Here is a 19,679-nt window from a genome sequence, read left to right as displayed (position 1 = left end):
GGAAGGAGGGAGGGAAGAGAAGAAAGGAAGGGAAAAGGGAAGGAATGAAGAGAGGGAGGGAAGAGAAGAGAAAGAGGGAAGGGAGGGAGGAGAGGAGGGAGTGAAGAAAGAGAAAGGAGGGAGGTAAAGAAGGAAGGAGAGAGGGAAGGAAGGAAGGGAAGGAAGGAAGGATGGAGGGAAGGGAAGGGAAGGGAGGGGAAGGAAGGAAGGAGAATAAGGGCGGGAAGGAAGGGAGGGAAGGAAGGAAGGAAGGAAGGAAAAGAAATAGGGAGGGAAGGAATGGAAAAAGAAAGAAAGGATGCATGTGGATTGTTTTCTCACTTCAAAACACTTTGACTCTCCCAACATAACTTAGAGCTGTGTCTTCTCTTCACTTTTCCTCCTTCCTATGCCCTCTCCGCTCTTACCTCCATCCCTACACTGGCGTTGTCTTCCTGTTGAGTGTGTTGGTGTTGGAGGAGGCATCTTTACCCAGGGTGCCAGTTGCCCCTGCTGCACCAGGCCCAGTCACTGTGACAGTGACACCGGGGTCCTTGGGGAAGGTGTTGTGCAACTGCAAGAACCCACCACTAGTACCGGTTGCACCTGGTGCTGCTGCACCTGTTGATGCTGTTTCACTGGCACCACCATAGAGTGAACTGACATTGGCTTTGGAGGGGTCCCTTGACAGTGTGTACATGGAGATGTCGGTGGAGGGGAAGCCCTTGAGGCCAACAGGTGAGGTTTCTCGAGATTGTGATGGTTCAGTAGAGCGGGAGCTGGAGCGCGACCGGCGGCGGTATCGGAACCGGTAGCTGGGCAGGCGCAAGATGGCCGACGACGAAGAAGAAGGGTTCTTCAGTAGCTCTGTGCGGCTCTTGCAATGGGCTTCACGGTTCTTCTCAATGTATATATTGACTGCTAGGACCCCAATCATCTCAGCCAGAATGAAGGAAAGGCCACCAAAGTAAAAGGACCATCCATAAGAATAGTGGCTCTTCTTCTCATCATCACGTTTTGTGCCAGGGTCTCCAGCATTGGCTGAGATGTAGACGATGACACCAATGATATTACTAAGGCCTGAGGTGTGGAAATAAAGGACAGTGAAATGACAGAGGTTGTAGTATGGGCAGATAAAGAAGGAGAAGGGAGATAAAGGTATGTTCAGGGAAGATGAAAACAAGAGAAAAAGAGCACCTGGGGATGAATGGCTTGCCAGTGCTAGAACCGGGAGCCCTGGGCTACATGCATGACCACCCTGTATACTGAGTCACTAGGGTTAACTTACCAGTTAAGCATCTCCCTAATCAGCAAAGAGTTTTCCAAGTACCGGAATGACTCCACCCACTCAAGCTGGCTACTGGCTCTACATTAGCAGAAATGGCTGAATAAAGCACACTGAAAGTCCAGAACATGAAGGGCTTCACAAACTTTACTGAGTCATAAACAGTCCCCTGGCTAAGCAGCCAGAAATACAAAAACAGAGCAAACCAGGCCAGGCATCTAACAGAATAAAACAACAACTACGACGACAATGACGACGACGACTACAGAACATAGTGAACATGGAAGTCTTTTTATACACAAGAAACCCAGGCTAAAAGGAAATCTATTTGGCTCCACCTGGCTGCTAGACAACATTTACCTCCCCCCACCCCCTGGGATCCCTGTTAGCACCCAAGGCCCTCTGATGCATCTGGAGCTGTTAATTAGCTCTGTATCCTGAGTGGCCCTTGCTATCACACCAGTAACTGCATTAAAAACTCCAAGAATAAATTAAATCTTAGCTTGTATTTTTTGGTGTGATCATGACCATCACTGTTCAACATTCTGCTCAACAGAAAGGGTTACAAAGGTTTTCTGTTCAGGCTGGAATTTTGCATGGGCAAATCTCCTGTCTGTTGCTCTTGGTTTCTTCTGACATTTGGTTGTCCGTGGCTCTGACTCCTGGCTCCTGCTCCCACTTGATGGCTACCTGCAGCTCAGCTCTTAACAATGTGTTGGTTGAATGGAAGGATGGATTGTTGTGTGGTTGGTGATACAGAATGGGTGTCTGGATGTGTATGGTGGGAGGAGCAGGTAGAGGAGAGAGAGGAGTATGGGGTGTGGTGTAGTGATTAGAGTGTTGGACTGGGACTCAGGAGATCTGGGTTCCAGTTCCCACTCAGCCATGAAGCTCACGGGGTGACTTTGGGCCAGTCACTGACTCTCAGTTTAACCTACCTCACAGGGTCTCAAATCTACTAGCTTTGGCGATAGGTGTATGTAGTTTACTCCTCCCTGTGCATTCAGTGAACATGGAACATTCAATGGACAGCGAGTGTAGTGCAGTGGTTAGTGATGGACTGGGACTGGGGAGACCCCGGTTCAAGTCCCCACTCGGCCATGAAGCTCCCAGGGTGCCTTTGGGCCAGTCACTGACTCTCAGCCTAACCTACCTCACAGGGTTGTTTTTAGGATAAAATGGAGAGGAGGAGGACCATGTAAGCCACCTTGGGTTCTTTGCGACAGGAAAAAAAGGTGGGATATAAATGTAATAATAATAAAAATTAAAATAAATAAATATGCAGAGGGGGGTGTACAAGAGGGGAGATGGCTAATTCTGGAGAGGAAGGAAATTAAATGGGTGGAAAGATGGATGAATGATTGATATATCAAGGAAGGATTGAGGAAGTCAGATGAAAGCATGGCACGTATGAACCACGCAAGTATGAACCACGCAAGTATGAACCATGGTACATATGAACTTACTCCTTCTTGCTGAGTCAGGCCATTGGTGCTTTTAGCTCACCTGTCTGACAGCAGGGTCTGTGGCGAACGTCTTTCCCAGCCATGCTACCTAAGATCCGTCAACTGTAGATAAGGATCTGGCCTGGACATTCTGTATGCCAAGCATGCGCTCCTACACTGAGCTTTAGACCCTCCTGGAAACTCCGTCAGAGCATGGGATGACCATATAACAAATGTGCAGGGAATGGATAAGAAGGTGGAGGTTTATGGATGCGAACCTGAAGATGGATGCACAAAGTCATAAAGGAGGGTGAGAAATAGATAAAGGGGTTTGGTGGATAGCAGCCTCTCTGCCAGTGAATTGACCAGCAAATCAACCACGGAATATACTTAACCTCTTTTGGCCCCATCGTACCACTTACCCGCAGCAACAAATAGGATGCCAGCACCGAGGATAATGTTGCGCTTGGACTTGTAGACACGGCTGGCAGCCACACAGAATCCTCCCAGCAGTAGCAAGATAGCACTTAGAATGGGGAAGATGCTTGAGGCTCGTACCACACCTGTTGGGGAGGGAGGCAATGGGAGATTATCATGCAGGAAATGACAAATGTCTGGGAGCAGAGCTCTGCACATAGAAAAGTGGCATGCCAGGGAGGGTTCTGGACTAGACTTCCTCCTAATATGGTTGTTTTCTCTGTGGAGGTATATTATAACACACACACGTATTAAAATACACAGTCTGCATCTGTACTCTGAATTGGTGCAGTCCTGCAAGGGTTATACCACAAGATCCTGCTGCTGGTATGTTTTACATCAGAAGTGCCTGAACACATGACTTCCCTGGAGCTAGTTTCATTTGCATGCCAGGTTCTATTCGTTATAACCGTCAGGGCTACAGACAGGACATGATAGGGGTTCGTGAAACAATGTCACAGTTCCAGGGTTCTCCAGTTTTTATAACTGAGCTGAATCAACCCACTGGTGCTCAGAACACTCTCTGAAATGTTTCTTCATTTATTGGATGTACAAAACTGGATATTGGAAATGCCTAGTTATAGGCAGAGAGGGAGACAGGTGAATAGTATGGAGTTCTTGTTTTATTTAACAATAGTTTTTCCCTGAAATGGCATGTTTTGCTAGTGAATAAATATAAATCTTCAGATTGAACTTTGTGCAACAGAAATGCTATTGTTTTATATGAAATTGAAGGGAATAATATTTTGCTTAACTCGGTTGGTTGCTAATGGGTATTCACAGTCAAGTTATCATCCCAGAGCTAACTGAAGATGTTTGCTCAATGGTTTTTGATGGCTAGAAGATGTTTCTTCAATTAGCATTGGTGATTGATAGCTATTAGCTATGATGCACCCCAGTGTAGAGACAGAGGTTTGAGTTTCTTGGTTGGCTGGAAGATTGAGCCTGGAAGTAGAGGTGGGGAGTGGGGGAAGAAGGGAAAGGCTCCATCCACGTTGGTGCTGGTTTTGGGGGTGGAATTAATGCTGCTTTACAGACTACTAGCACTATCTGCCTGCGTGCTTACCTGTTCTCCCTTGTTTAACAAGTCCATTTGTAAAAAGATATCACCAAAAATGCCATTAATTCTCCAGTGCACTCTTTCTTTCCACAGAAACAAACTCTGTTATGACTGTTCATGGATCACCTAATCATTCAGAGAATTAGTCCCCAGGGCCAGCTGAAGTTTATAGGGAGACATGGTGGCCACTTGTTTCAAAATTGCATGGACACCCCCCACACACACAAATTCACACAATTTGCCTATCAGATTGGCTGGCCCTTCTGTCAGTTGTGAAGCCACATCCCTTCTCCTTCCTCAGAGCACAGCTGTGCACAATACTGATTGGCTGGCCTTTGTCAATCTGGAAATTACCTCCCCCACTGACTTAGGTGCAGTTTTTAAACTGTGTGTGCCGGGTGGGGTGCGAGGGTAAAAGAAAAACTTTTTTAAACCAATAAAGCGGCAAACAAATGTTTGGGAGATAAACATACAGGGCACTTGAGGTAAAATATTAACAAAGTAGACATGAAGTGAGGAGTGGATGAGGATGGGACCCTGTTGGATCCAGAGGCTGTGCATGTGTCATTACAGGAACAATGGAGAGTGTGTGTTGGGGGTGGGGAGCAGAGCTCACCCCACAGCAGCAGCAGGGAACACCCCCCCCCCCGCTTCTGTTTTAGGGTATGATTGTGCGCAGCCTTGGGATATTTCAGGGTGGAGGGTTTAGTGTGCAGTTGCCACACTTTGTTTACTCAGAGTGGGGGGCAAAATGTCATTATGGAATCAAAAGCCTCCTGTGTTTTCTCTGTTGTTCTTTTTCCTTTTATCAGAATTTTGTCTGACTTTGGTTTGGAAAGAACGGAAGAGCAGTGTCAACTCCACTGGTGCAGTTAGGTAACTTTAGAGTTTAAAGTTTAGGCCCTGGACTTAATGATCCTATGGGGGTCCTCTTTAAATGGCTCTTGTTATTGCTTAAGTTGTGAAGCACACAACTAGCGTTTCTCTTCCCCACCTCCCTTCCACAACCATTCCATGCTTTGCAACTGCTTCTATATTCCTGATATGTTAGAACAAACAAACACTTGTCTGCCAACCCTAACAAAAAAGAAACACTCTTGAGCATATGCTGTCTCACATTTTAAACTCATTTAAACCATACCACCACGATGGCATAAAACTGGTGTTTGCTTCTGCTGCCCTGATGCTGGAGTCTGGCAGCTCAACACATTTACTTGTGAATAAGCATCATTCTCTGCCTGGGATTCCTAAGGCAGGAGGCAGGCAAGCAGCTGTCCTCAAGCAGTCTACAAGAAGCCACTGCTCTCTCCCTGGGTGAGCACAGGAAATGGCTCCTGTGGCTTCCCCTCACTGGTGCCCAGAAGCCAGCAAAGTCGTGGTACATCTATAGATAGTGCCCTCCTCTTTTTTACTTCTCCTCTTCACCCCCTTTAATGATGATGATGATGATGTTTACACAATTTGCCACACAATTTTGGCACAACTCAAGTCCTGAGGAGAAATAAAAAGTTCCCTACTGCAACATTACCAGGAATGGGAACGGCGGTGTGTGCATGAAGTGGGGGGCAGTTGTTGTGGTAGCAACTGTGGGCACTAGGCAGATTGGGAAGACCCTTACAGGGAGGAAGGAGCCGCTTTTTCAGCCAGTCAGTCAGCAGGCTGAGGGGCAGGGAGTGGACGGGGGGCGGGGGGGAGAGTGAACCTGACTAGCAGCAGCACCAACAGCATGAAGTGCTGGCACCCTTCAGTGAAGAAAGAGGGAAAAGGTGAACTTGCAGTAAGCCAACCACCCTTCTCCACCTGGCTGTGGGAGGGGAGAGTTTGAAATCTCCCTCAGAGCTTCTCAACCACTGTGTTTTGAGTGTGTATGTATGTGTGCGAGAGAGTGAGAGCGCAAATAGTCTCTTTGGGAAGGGAGGGAGGAGGCGAAGGGGGAAATTGAATTGTCTCTTTCCTACCCACACAACTATGTCCCGCCCACTAGGGCTAGGGTGACCATGTCCCCTCTTTAGAGGGGGCAGCCTTCTATTTGAAGGGCTGGCAGAGAACCATCCTCTACTTGAGGACCACCCTAACTCAGGTGCTTCCAGATGGAGGCTCCTACTGCTTCTTATTAGAAGACGTTGTGCAGCTATTCTGTCTTTGTCTCCTTTTTCTTGTGTGGATGGAACATAGCACCATGCACTCACATAGAAAGTGCTATAATCCCTCAAACTGTGGAAAGACCATTGCAATCCCTCATGCAATTTACAGCAGAACAGCATAGCACTAGTAGCCCTCTGTCTGGAAGGGGCAATGCCCTGTGTGAGCCCAGTGTGTATGCACTATGGGGGCCAAACTAGACATTAATGCTTAATGTGTGGCTAACAACTAGGTCTGATGTTTTAAAAAATTAATAGCAGGTACGGAGGGAAACCCAGAGTGCTTCCAGATGGACTGCTCCCAGCGTTACCAATGAGAAGCCACCAGTGCTGTAGTGGTCAATTTGGAAATGCAGGAGCTCATTGTGACAGTCTCCAAGGGCTGTCCAAAAATTTCAGGCAGCTGTGTTGATCCATATCAACAAACCAGTTCTAGGAGTTTTCATCTCCACCAGGAGCACGTCTTTGGTAAAGGGAATACGTCTTAATTGCCTATTCCAGACCAAGTCATCCCAAATACTTTGCATTCCAACATGGAACAATATATTGTTGCTTGGAAAATTAATTCCCCCCACAGCTACAGTGGGGATCACAGCTAAGCTCAGCGGGAACAGGGAATTCTGAGGGGGGTGGCAGATGACATCAGAGCCCCTGCTAATGAAAAAGTGCCAGGGCTGTGTCCCTGCGAGCCCTGCCTCCACTACACCACTGGAAGCCACTGTGCTGCTATTTGGCCTTTTTTTCTTAATGGATTTTCTGTGGTAAGAATAAAAGCAGAAGAAGCAGTGGGAAAACATAGGAGGGTTATGAGTTGAAGACAATGATGTCTGGACCTCCCATAAAATTCTGTGAATGAGGCAGGATGATGGCACCACAGAAGCCTCATTGGGAAGGCTTTCATTGGGACTACTGCATGTGGGGAGGGGGAGGTTTAACCCTTCCCATCCTAGCTGAAATCCTGACAAAAGTCCCCAACACAGCAATTACCCTTAGAAAAAAAGCCCCCACTGGCACCAGTAGACAGGGGTCCTATTATGGCAGATGGGGAAGGGATCTTCAGAAGACGAAGCGAACATAGAAAATGTTCTCTGCTGGTAGAAAGCTTGAAAAATATTGTTCTTGGTCAGCTGACATGAATTAATTTCCCCTTAATGCTCTGGAAGCATGGGAATTGTTTACATTTTAATCAGCAACATTTTAATTCACCTCAGACATGGGTGGGGAAATGTTTCCCCTGAGGGCCAAGTTACCCCAGGCGAAAGCAGTCTGGGGTGTATGTCAGAGGTGGGCAGGGCTGGAGCTAAAAATCAGTGGGGCCAGAGCCATCCCAATCTTTTTCTTACACACAAACACACACATGTGCACACATGCACCTTCCCCATTCACACTCCATCAATCCATCCATTCATGTCCTCTCTTCTTTCCTTCTTTCTTTCTTTCCTTCCTTCTTTCTCTCTCGCTCTCTGTTCTTCTCCCCCCATTCTTTCTTTCTTTCTCTCTTCCACCTTCTCACTCTCCCCCCTTCCCTCTACAGTTCTCTCTACAGCAATAAGGCCCTAGGAAAGCCTTCTCCAACCAGGTGCCCTCCAGATGTTTTGGACTACAACTCACATCACCCCTAACCACCAATGGCTGCCCTAAGACATCAAAGATCACCATTTAAAGAATCCACCACCACTATAAGACTGTTAGATCCAGACTCTAAAGTTATCTAATCGCACTAATGAAACAGGGGAAGTGATTAAACAGTGGCATGGACCTGGGGACTGTACCTGGTTAAATAGGGACAGTTCGAACATATTAGACTCCCAGCGTAGAAAAGTAGATTTATGTATGCGCAAGTGACTCCCTCCTAACTCAGGCAAATCAGAATGGATTTTTGTAGGTACAACTGAGAGAACGCTCTTGCCTCCAGGGTTAATGTCAGTTCCAAAATTTGAGCTTTGGTGTCTCTGCTGCACAGGTGTTGGAAGGGAGAAAGGCAAAGATGGTATTGTTGCAGGGTTTTTTTTAAAGGGGAATGTGCAACAGCTTTCCTTCTCCTCCCTCCCCTTTGAAAAATGTCAGGAACAGTTTGTCTGTATTCTTTTCATATATATGAGGGAAAGGTGAGGACTTTGGAGAAGAAGAAGGAAAAACCACAACAGCAGCTGCCAAAAAGGATTTTTGCTCATAAATGCTTGGTCAACCTTTAATTAACAAGGAGAGGAAGAAAAAAATATTAAGATTACCTTAGGTTGCGGGACAGGCTTAAGCCTTTTTGCTACTTGAGGCAAAAAGACAAAAGGTGTATTTACACAATCAACCATCAGGGAGAGTGAGGAAGCTGCCTCACTCTGGAAGTGGATTCTGGGAGGCAGGGAGCAGCAGTGAAGTGTTGGTGAGAGAGGTGTGTTTTCTATGCGGCCTGTCCTCACCTCCTAAGCTAGCCTATTATTTTTATTTATTATTAACATTTATTTACTGCCTTAACTGCCAAAAAGCCTTATCTGCTACCCCCAAGTGTGGCAGAGGACCCTGTCTCATTGCCAGTACTGAAGTATGATTCAGTTGCCAGTCTAGTTAGCTTCTTTACATTGAACTGGGGTGAGGGGGGAGCATCATCTTGTCTTTTGCCTCAGGCAACAAAATGTCTTGGGCTGGTTCCAACAATGTAAGTATCTCCATCCCAAAGAAACCTGGGAATTTTAGTTGACAAGGAAGATGTTGAGAATTTTGTTGAGATCCCTAATCCTGCTCACAGAACAGGGTTCTATACAGCAAAAGAATGGCAGTGAAACGAGTCAGAGAGTTGCCATGGCATAGAAACACAGCTATGAATCAGGTAACCTCAATTTGAATCTTGACTCTGCCACTAAATCAGTAAATCCATTAAGCTCTGTCTCTGCCTCAGCCGCTCTGTCTGTGTTATGGTGTTAATAATATTAGATATTATTATTAGAGGATTTTGGTAAGGATTACAATAACATTTTGAACACTCTAGATGTAATAGAAAAAATACTCATAGCAAATCTCTCAGTGCTGAGATGAGCAACTGAAATGAGTTATGCATACTAGGGAATCAAATGTGGGCTCAGCTGTCAGCCATGGCCTACCTCTCATGCTTCAGGTTAGCTTGCCACCTTTTTAATTTTATTTTTAAAAGTGTACTTGAATGTCTGTTCATTCTGTTGATTATCTGTTCGTTCATCACCTCAATTCATTACTCCTTTAAAGCAAAAAAACCAGGGACAGGGAGAGTTTTATTGTGACATCCTGGTGGGCCAGCCAATCAGCACTATGCACAGCCAACGTCTCCTGTAAACACCTTTGGCTGTGGCACCTCACTTGTGCAACTTTCTCCATAGGGAGGCTTGCCTGGTGCCTGTGCTAATGTCCTTCAAATGCCATGGAAATACCATTTATTTTTCCAGCCATCTAACATCTGATGTATGTTTTCCCCTGCTGCAATTGTTATTGTGGTGCCTTTCACTGTTTCTGTTGTGCTTTTAATACTTATAGTAACCTGCCCTGGACATTTTGACTCAAAAGCCAGTTTAGAAATGTTATAAATAAATAAACAAATATATGTGTAGGACCATTTTTTTCAGAGCTTGATTCTGAGATGAATGGATTGTTTCGGCAGGACCACAGGGAAGGCACTTTTAGACTGGCCCCACCTCTCCATGTGGTCACATGCTCTATACATCTTAGTAACATAGGAAATTACATTAGATCAAGTCAGACTGCTAGTTCATCTAGCTCAGTATTTCCTGCATTGAATGGCAGAAGCTCTCAAGGTTTCAAACAGGAGTACTTTCCAGTTATACTTGGACACCCTGGGGATCGAATCTAGGACCTTCTGTTTGCAAAGCAGAAAACTGAGTTGAGGCCCTTGGTATAAAGGCCATATCTTGGTATAAATCTTATCCTAAAATGCTCTGTAAACGCTATTATAGTTAGTGGGTTGTATCCAGACTTGGTCAGGCTTACAGTAGGCCCATTGATATTAATGTTTGTTAACTTAGTCCTGACTTACTTGTCCCTTTGATTTCAGTGGCTCTACTTTAAGCATGATTACAACAGGATCTAACTCATTGTTAATAATAATAATAATAATAATAATAATAATAATATGCCATATAGATGCATACTCATTTTGTGCTGAGCACTTTACCTCTTTGTCCACTTCCCCTGCCCTGCACATAGCCAGCTTTCTCCTCTGGAGATGGTGGGGAAGCACCTTCAAGAGATGGCACTGGAGATCATGATAACCGCTGCATTAACGCTATTCCTCTAGAGCCATGTCATGTTGGACAATATGCCGCCTCAGAGCACCCAATCCAGTAAATGTGTTAGTGCCCATCACTGGCCTGAGGGCACTATCTCCCCACCTTCCTGCTATCACTGCAAGTGAATTTGGCTGGGGAGGGTAGTGTCCAGAAGCAGCAGCATTCTAGAGGAACATCTGTCCCAACATTTGCCAGACCTAAAGTGTGACCTAAATATACTGCTTAAACCAAAGCCTTCAGCCAGCTTTGCGACTGGGCCAGCTGTACTACTTAGTTTCTTCCATGCCTGCCTGCACTCTGAGGCCATCAACAGCGGTCCTTCTCACCTGTCCACCACAAACAGTGGTTAGGCTGAAGAGTACAAGGTGCATTTTTAAATGCATTTTACTCCAAAATACACAGTTTTATATGTTCTTTGAGTCAAGAACTGTATCACAAAATTTGGGAAATGTATGAAAACTGAAGGATAAGTTGTGTCCCACATTGTGTATGAGTCTGGGAAGCACAAATCAGGTTGGTTTGCTTGAAAATGTGGACTGGACAAAATCCTCAAGCATCCCTTGGAGAGATGCAGGAAGTCTGTGAATAACATTGTCTATGCTATTTTTTAAAAATAAAAATGTTAATAGCAATTAATATTTGATTCCAGATTTGGATCTAGACCTGAGGTCCATCTTGTCCAGTGTTCTGTTTCCAGCAGTCGCCAATTAACTGCCTCCAGGAAGCTCACAAACAGAGCAAGAGCTGGGTGGAGGAACACAACCTGTTTTGGCTGGGGCTGTACTTGCCCTGGAGAATCAGGTACACAACCTGGGAGTACTCCTGGATCTGGTGCTATCCTTGGATGCTCAGATGTCATCCAAAGCTAACAGTGTTTTTTACCTGCTTTGGCTGGTTTGCTAGCTGTGGCCCTACTGGGAGAATGTGGATCTATCCTCAGTTACCATACACTAGTTATTAGCGAATTGGACTGTGCTCCTTTCCAGGGGTTGCCTTTAAAGACAGTTTGAATACTACAATCGCTACAAAATACAGTCACCAGAATGCTAGTAGGGGCAAGGCAGTTGGATCACATTTACCTATCCTATATCAGTTGCATTGGTTACCAATTCATTTCCAGGCACAATTTAAAGTGCTGGTAATAACTTTGTCCCAGACCATTTAGGACTTTAAAGATTAATGTATGAACTGCCTTTGCCCATATGAATCTGCCCAGGCTTTAAAATCACCATCAGAGGTCATGCTTTCTGATCCATTATTAGTACAGATCTGATTAGTCGCTACCATGAATCAGGCCTTTTCACTGGCAACATCACAGTTGTGGAATTCTCTCCCTGGGGAGGTCCACCCTCCTTCCCCGCTAATAGCACAGCTAAAAGTGAGATGGGAGGGAGCTTGTTGGATACTTCTACAACAGTGGCACTGCCACGAAGAAGACCCAGTCCATGTTACCTACCAATCCAATTTTTGCGTGACAGCTTTTTAAAAATGATTGACAGCTGCTTTTTCTGTGTTGTTCTACTAGTTCTTAATGGCGCTTTGTATTTTTAGTGCTTTTGTTGATTTTTTAAATATTTATTTTATTGTTGTTATAATGTGTTCCTTTGAATGTAAGTAACTTTGGAAAATTGCTTTAAAAAGCAAACCAATTTGATCTAGACCTGAAGTCTATAAAGAGATGGAGATCAGCATCCTCTGCCACTTTTCTCCAGCATCTGGTAATCTGAGCTATCTTGCTTCTGAATATGGGGGCTGTATTTATCTGTCATGAATAATCACTATTCCTTCATGAATGTCCACCCTTTTCTAAGAATGACCTCCCTAGGGCGTATGTTACTTACATGCAAGCACAGAGGCATCCTCTTTCTGTCTCCTTTGGACCAAGTGATGTGCATTTAAATTTACCTACATCTTCAAAACTGGCCAATAGTGTCCCTTGACTTTTGATAAGGAGGTATAACTTTCATATGATGAGGTGCTTCAGGAATTTGAAAGATATTCAGGGAACGAACAATATTGGCACTATTTTTGTTTTTGCAAACTCAAGGCAATTAAATCACTGCAGAGCCCTAATTTGGCTGGAGCCCTACTCCAGAGAGTAGTTAGCATAATGATGACTCTGGCTGTGCATTTGGTATTCATCTGGAGGTGAGGAGTGGGGAGAGACACAAGAAGCTGCACTACAGAACTGGGAATTCTTTGAATTCCTGACACAGCCATGTCCACTCTGCTGCTGCCTATTTATAACTTTGGGGTAATCTCCAGATGTGAGTGCAACTCCCTCTCTGCAAATGATGGACTCCAAGGAATCCCTGGCACTGAGAAACAACTGCATCCCATTTGAAACATGACAACACCTGCCCCAGGCAAGGAAACCACCAGATCTGAGAACTGACCCATCCCTTTTGGTATGTAGGAGCCTCTGTCCATCCCCAGCTAAAACTTTGAGACCAAATTCTGTATCTCAGTCCCAGCAGCAACCTCTGACACTGAGCCTCAGTGGTATTCATACTCTGTTTCCCCTGGTTACGGAGAACAGTTCAGACAATTTACCACTGAAACCAAGGAACAGGAATGAATAAGCCCCCTATTTATACGTACGTAGGAGGTATTCCGCACTGTCGTGATCGTAGTCTGTGTCCTCTGGAAAATGGTTAATTTTCACACACACTCCTCGCTTCAGCCCTGGGATAGAAAAAGACAGAAATGACAGGATTCAAAGTAGTTCTGTGAACGCTGCTTTAGGTTGGAGCACTGTTTTGATGCATCTGCACAAGTCCCTATGTTGAATTTTCTGTGGTACATCATTCCCTACCAAAGCCCAAACCATTCCTAAAATCTCTCAGGCAAGTCTTCCAAGCTGACAGGGGGCCCATGGGGCCCACGTCTCATGCCAGGCCCTGCTACTAAATGCTAGCCCAACAAGGCACCTAGGGCACATTGCAATGGAGGCACCAGAAAGCCTCTTCAGGCCTTGAGTGGCAGGGCCGGTTACCAACACTGCCCCTTTTTTGATAGGCCCCCAGTAAACTGAACCATGCCTGGCTGGCTGTCTAAGACCTATACGGTGCATTTGCAGTGCGAAGCCTGGCGTTGCCAGCTCCTCATCCAGAAATGGTGCCTAAATAAGTGCCCCACTTCACTACCACAAGATGTGGTGATGGCCCACTAGCTTAGAGAACTAGGCGAATGCATGGAAGATAACTGGTGTGGGGAAATCCATTATGTTCTAATCTGCAAATCACGTTCTAATATTTGACTATTTGATTAGTATTCCAATTTTAATTTAGCCCGGTAGGTTTCTCAGCTCAGTGCATGTTAATTTGAGTTCTTGTGTATATTTTTAAAACCCTAGACTTTTTTTTGCAGTCTATATATACAAATACATGAGTATGTTTCTTTCTGCTCAGATAATTTCAAAGACCATTACCCTTGGTATTTCCTTTAAAATTGAACTTAGTTTACCATGGTAAACTAGTGGCTATCTTGGGTAACCCCCACCCCCAAGAGCTAATGAGAGTATGGTACTTAAATAAGACTATGCTTAAGTTAATCTTAGCTATTTCCAGAAAGCTGTACTATACACTTTAGTAGCTACTGCTGAAAACTGAAGGAAAATAAAGATGCATGGAAGATGGGGCTACCAGTGGCTACCTAGCCACAATGACAAACTGGAACCTCCATGTTCAGAGGACACTGAATACCATTTGCTGTGATGTAATTGTGAGGGAGGGACTTGCCTTCATGCTCTGCATATGGGCTTCCCAAAGGCAATTGGTTGGCTGCTGTGGGAAGCAAAATGGTGGATTAGATGGGCCCCTTCTACTCCAGGGCTCCTTTACACTGCTGAGGCCTTCATCCATAGCTTGGAAGCAGGTATCTAACTGCAATTCTATATATCACTTAAAACAGTGCTATATTTACCTCAGAATCCTTGCAACGCCTGTCCTCCTAGAGAAAGCAAATATGGGCAGTACTACTGCAGCAGCTATGGAAAGAAGGTCTTTGTTTTAATTCATAAAAATAAAAATTGTGCTTCAGTGCAAAAATGGAACAAACACTTAAAAAGAAAAGCTGTTGAAAATCTAATGGGGAAAGGGACTGTTGCTGGAGATGCCGTGGTAGAGGTGTAAGCAGCCAGTGCAGGAAGGAGGGAGTGACTGAAGCTAGTCCTTCATCTCCACTCCTGAACAGATATTTTGCAGAATTTAACTTTTCTGAAAGGGCTCCATGGGTGCAAGATAGGTAATGATGGCAATACATGAGAAAATGTAGGGCAGGTAACATGGAGCAGAGGGGCTTCACAGACCCCGTCTCCAACTACATCACAGACCGTAGGGTACTCCTCCATGCTAGATGGGTTAGCTGTGCTTTTCTGGTCTGCACAAGAAATGCTGGTGCTGCAATTCCATTCAGAGTCAGAAATACCACCACAAACCATGGGTGCTTCCAGTCAAGGCTTTTATTGCACCATCACCCTTTTGGGCCATTCATGAAATGTTATATGTGTGTGTTCCAGATGTCTCCTACTCGTAACCCCCCTGTGTTTTTCCACTGTGGCTTCCATCCTTTTTCTTACCATGGAAAAGCTGTTAAGGGTGCAATCCTATCTTGACATCGACAGCTTCCGAAGTCAGAGGCTGCTGAATATCCAATGCAGGATGCCCAGAACACGGAGGTGATTTTCACCTCTGTGCTCCAGCTGCCCTGCAGTTTCCCTAGATGGGCAATTTCACCTGTCTAGGCACAGCTTCAAGGAGGGGGAGGGAAGGAGGCTGGGATGTGCATAGGAAGCTGCATAAAGCAGTTTCCGTGGTCTCCTCCCCTCCCCGCTCCTGGGACTGCCCCCTTTTTGCTGTCTCCATGCTCCAGTTCTGAGTGCAAAGATGTAGCTGGTGCAGAGAGAACTGCGCTGGCTGGGGGGAAGGGGAGCATGGTTTCTGGGCTCTGAGGTTGGAGCCCTGGTTCTGACCTCAGATCCCAGAAACGGAAATATCCTATGTCTCCCAGATGCTGTCTAGGAGACATAGGAGTGCGCCCTAAATAAGAAAAGATGGAATATCTTCACAATGCCTTCTGATTGTTAGCACTAGGTCTGGAAGCACCCCATGACTCTATGTCATAGAACTCATGAGAGATTTCCTCCCAATGCAAATAGTGGCTCCAGAGGAGCAATTTTTGTCAGGACTGAAGCAGGAAAGGAAAGGGTTAAGCTTCTCCTCCCCTCCTACCAGAGGTCTGATCAACAGCGCCCTCTCCCCAGGATGCACTTAACATGAACATCTAGTTTGACCCTAAAAAGATGTGGGGACAACAGGTGAGAAACTGGAATGCAGCTACTTGGGAGCAATGCCGGCTGTGTTCTCCACAACACTTGAGTAAGGGAATGATATCAATTCTGGAGAAAATGGCTAGTGTGGAAACCCCTGAATTTACCCCACAGTGAAAAGATGGGCAGAAGAGGAGGGTGGCATCTACAGTGTCTGCAGCCTTGCTCAAGGCATCAGCATATTTAAACTTAAAGCATTGTTTCCAGGTGAGAACTTGGGATCTCTAACTGAGTCTTGTGTGGGCAATGTGGCAGCCTGCTTACTATTATGTGGGTAGGGTGAGGAATTCAGGAAAAAGAGACTCCTATGTTATATTCATAACATAAACTTATATACAATTAGTGTAATGCCTGTCATGACAGTCAGAGTATATGGAAGGTTGGCTTGCAGATTGCAAGGAAACAGTCACCCACCCACCGAGGATGGAGTAACCTCCTGCAGGATTTCCTGTCAGAGCAGGCAAATCACCCACTGCCAAAGGTGGATGGCAGGGGATTTTTTGTCCTCACCTCAACAGTATCCCCAAGTACAGTGCTTTAGATTTCCTTATAGGAGTGAATGCACAGGAGAAAGTAAAGAGGCACCAGCCAGGATGCCATTGGGATTGGGACAAATCCTGCACCTGTCCTCTGATGACCCCCAACCATTAAGAATCCAATCTCCATCGCTCCATCTTGTTTTATGACCTTCAGTCACACTAAAGTGTGTGAGAATGTTGGGACAGAATGTTGGTAACTGGCTTTTATAGTATATGTACACTATTATTTTTTTGCTGCCTTCCTTTCAGCCCATCTCACCAACAGTCATTTGGCCATGCTTCTACGATGGAATTTTGGATTTAGTCTGGAATTGCCATACTTTGTTCAGTCGTGTTTTACTGCAAAGCCAGATGGAGTTGTTGCCAACATTTTGCATTCCAGCATTTTCTGTTATCCTCCTATCATTTTTCAGACCTGATTTGTGCTTGCTTTTTATTATTTATTTATTTAGCAATAAAATGCAATTGCTGTGCCAGCCTGTCTAATATGGACTGGGAAAGCATTATTGAAACTTCTCAGAGCTACTGTGATTTTAATTAAAAGTTTCCTCTTTGTGGCTTCTGCCTCTGATTGCTTCCTGTTCTGTATAGCTGATGAATTGCAATTTAACTGCCCCGCTGTGAGGGCAAGGAGCTTTGATTGCTGGTTTCCCCTCACTGATTTTTCTCCTTTTCTTATTGAGAAATAACATTACTTCACAATTTAAAAAAAGAAAAGGAAAAAAATGAGAGGAAATCAGTATTTCAATCCACCCATTCCACGGGGAACAGGGCCTGAGTAATTTAAGAGGATTTGTCAATAATGCTGATGTCGCACAGCACAGGAAGCAAGAAGGAAGCTTCCAATTAAAGTAGCAGCAGATCTTATTCATTATAGAAGAGTGTTAGCCATGAGGACAGGCATTGCTGGGTAATACAATGTAATGTCAAATACAATGTGGAACCATCATATGAAATCTGCTTTCAGCTAATTTGGGAAAAGCAATGCCTTGGCAGCACTGAAGAGCCCCATTTGTGGGAACAATCTTGGTTTTTAAGCGAGCCATTCTGTACAGAATTGCAGTGTTTTACACCTTTTCCTTAGACTTCTTGACACAAGGTTTTTGTCCTCTGCCTCTAGCCTTTCCCCTTACTGGATGAATCTTCTGGTAAGGACTAGTCCCTTGTTAGACCTTTGTCAGGGTTATCTCAAGTTTGGTGTAATACTTTGTGCTGCTCCTCCTGTCCCCCTAAACTTATTTTCCAGCGGGTTTTCCTAAACTTACTTCCCAGCAGAGATTGTTCCATGTTCCTGGCCATCCCTGACTGATGCCTATTCCAGACCTTTGTCATGGTTGAATGAATTTCTTTGGACTGGGTTCCTCACCTTCTAAGCAGCATATCCTCCAAAGCCCTGAATGGGTGAGCCCTCCAGGATCTTTTTTGTCCTTCTGGGGAGTTTCCTCAGTAGAGATGTTGGTGGTATTGCAGATGAAGGCACGGGCGTACAGCCAGTAATCTGTGCCAATGGCAATGATCATGAGGCCAAACGCTGCAAAGGCCCCCACGGTGGTGAGTAGAATCTGGACACCTTTCTCACACCAGACCATCCTCTCCTCATTCCAGCGCTTAAGTGACTCCAGCTTGGCGGCAAGAAACAAGACTAGCAGTGGTGGATCCAAGCAGTGGCACCAGTGGTGATGAGTGCCTTGGCTACTGCAGATGACTTCCTCTTCCAACACACAGAATCTGGAACACAAGAGCCTTTGAAAAACGACAGCAGGGTAATATCTTCTTCTACCTGGTTCGACGAATAGAAGGAGCCTGGATCTAGGATGGGCCAAGAAGATTGTCTGAACAGTTCTTGCAAAGCTCTTGGGAATCCTATGAAGAATGTTGATAGAGTTTTTTTTCTGGATTGCTTCTGGAATATTACGTTCTCTTGGAATATCTCTTTTCAGATATTCTTCAGGAAAAAACTCTAGATGGACTTCAAGACACGTTTCCAGAGAAGCTGTAGGAATCGTCTGAGGAATTTCTGGAGAACAGGTGGGTATTTTAAGAACGCATATGGGTGATTTATGAATAATTTTTGAGAGTTATCCAGACATGTTATGTGAAGGACACTATTGGAAGATGAAGGTTTGGGTAGCTAGCAGACTGTGAAATGTCATGAATAGCTAGGAGAGAATCATAGGATGGCTTCTAGATCACTGATATTAAAATCTTGAAGAGCTTGTAGAAAAACCTCTGGAAGGCTATTACAGGATAGCATCTATGTGCCTACTGGTGGAATACTGGAAGGCTTCTCTGAAATATCTAAATACTGAGTAGAGATTTTCTGGAAGCCTTCAAGAACCTTTTTGGAGAGCTACTGAATTATGTCTAGAGAGCTACCAGGGACTTGGGGAAAAAATCTGGACGGTCTCTAGATTGCTTTTTTGAAACTTCTGGATGACAACTCAGAAAACTGTAACAGTCCTATGGAAAAAAGTAGAACAACCAAAGATGTGTTGTGGGGACTCCTAAAAATTTTGTTCCATCTTAATCTACACAGCTTCAGGAACTTTTCAGGAATGCCTGGGAATATTCCCAGTTTCTTTATGTTAAGTTCACTTGGTTTCTTTCCTTGCTTGTCTGTCCTCTGTTTCCTTTGTTTGTGGGTTCCTCTGGGTTTGGGAGACCTTGAATTCCAGCTGCTGCTCTTCAGTTTGAGGCACACATTGGTTTACGGGGATCACTCAATCTCTCTGAATAAACTTGACAAGGAGCCAACTAGCTGCGTGACTATATGATTTCTGGGCAAAGAGGGGAAAAATGAAGAGACAGAAAAAGAAAAGAATTAAGTATGAAAGACATGTGTAGGGAAAGAGTTCTCATCCCATTCCCTGATGCTCTGAGTGGACTGCAGGTATTCCAGTCCCTAGATATAATATTTATGTATGTATGTATAAATAGGATTCCTATCCCAATTTATCACTAGTGGTCTCAAGATAGCTTACAATAACAAAATTAAAACAAAAAATAGCAACCATCAAAAAAGCAGCAGAAATAGATAGCAGATAGAACCAGCCAGCAAACAATAAAAAACAAAAACAATGGAAAGCAGCAAAAGGCAATGAAAAGAGCCTCAGACATTATTAGAAGACATTCAAAGTATAGAACAGTATAGAA

The 19,679-nt window shown here is 44.7% G+C and overlaps 1 protein-coding gene across 2 annotated transcripts; it reads right to left on the bottom strand.

The window, feature by feature from the left end:
* Positions 1–415: 415 nt before the first annotated feature.
* CACNG8 (calcium voltage-gated channel auxiliary subunit gamma 8) lies at positions 416–18,142 on the bottom strand. 2 transcript variants are annotated; one of them, XM_084808469.1, is made up of 5 exons: positions 17,893–18,142; positions 13,260–13,343; positions 3,132–3,272; positions 628–1,059; positions 416–585 (listed from the first exon to the last, which is right to left on the bottom strand). In XM_084808469.1, the coding sequence occupies exons 1-5, from the start codon at positions 18,113–18,115 to the stop codon at positions 416–418; spliced, it is 1,050 nt and encodes a 349-aa protein (XP_084664595.1). In that variant the 5' UTR covers positions 18,116–18,142. The 2 variants fall into 2 exon arrangements, with proteins under 2 accessions (XP_084664595.1, XP_084664592.1); XM_084808466.1 differs by having other exon boundaries at positions 416–1,059.
* Positions 18,143–19,679: the final 1,537 nt, after the last annotated feature.

The sequence above is a fragment of the Heloderma suspectum genome, chromosome 6, assembly GCF_057233095.1.
Source record: "Heloderma suspectum isolate Gila_16-S chromosome 6, 16-S_ref, whole genome shotgun sequence".
In the NCBI taxonomy this organism is placed as follows: domain Eukaryota; kingdom Metazoa; phylum Chordata; class Lepidosauria; order Squamata; family Helodermatidae; genus Heloderma; species Heloderma suspectum.
This window is presented reverse-complemented; position numbering and strand designations above follow the sequence as displayed.

What these genes read in the sequence shown, in the direction of transcription:
- CACNG8 (XM_084808466.1), bottom strand. Translation starts at nt 18,115, where the DNA reads ATGGTCTGGTGTGAGAAAGGTGTCCAGATTCTACTCACCACCGTGGGG. An exon ending in GAGGATATGCTGCTTAGAAG is followed by an intron (nt 13,344 to 17,892) that starts GTGAGGAACCCA and finishes TTTCTATCCCAG; the next exon opens with GGCTGAAGCGAGGAGTGTGT. An exon ending in CAGTGCGGAATACCTCCTAC is followed by an intron (nt 3,273 to 13,259) that starts GTACGTATAAAT and finishes CCTCCCCAACAG; the next exon opens with GTGTGGTACGAGCCTCAAGC.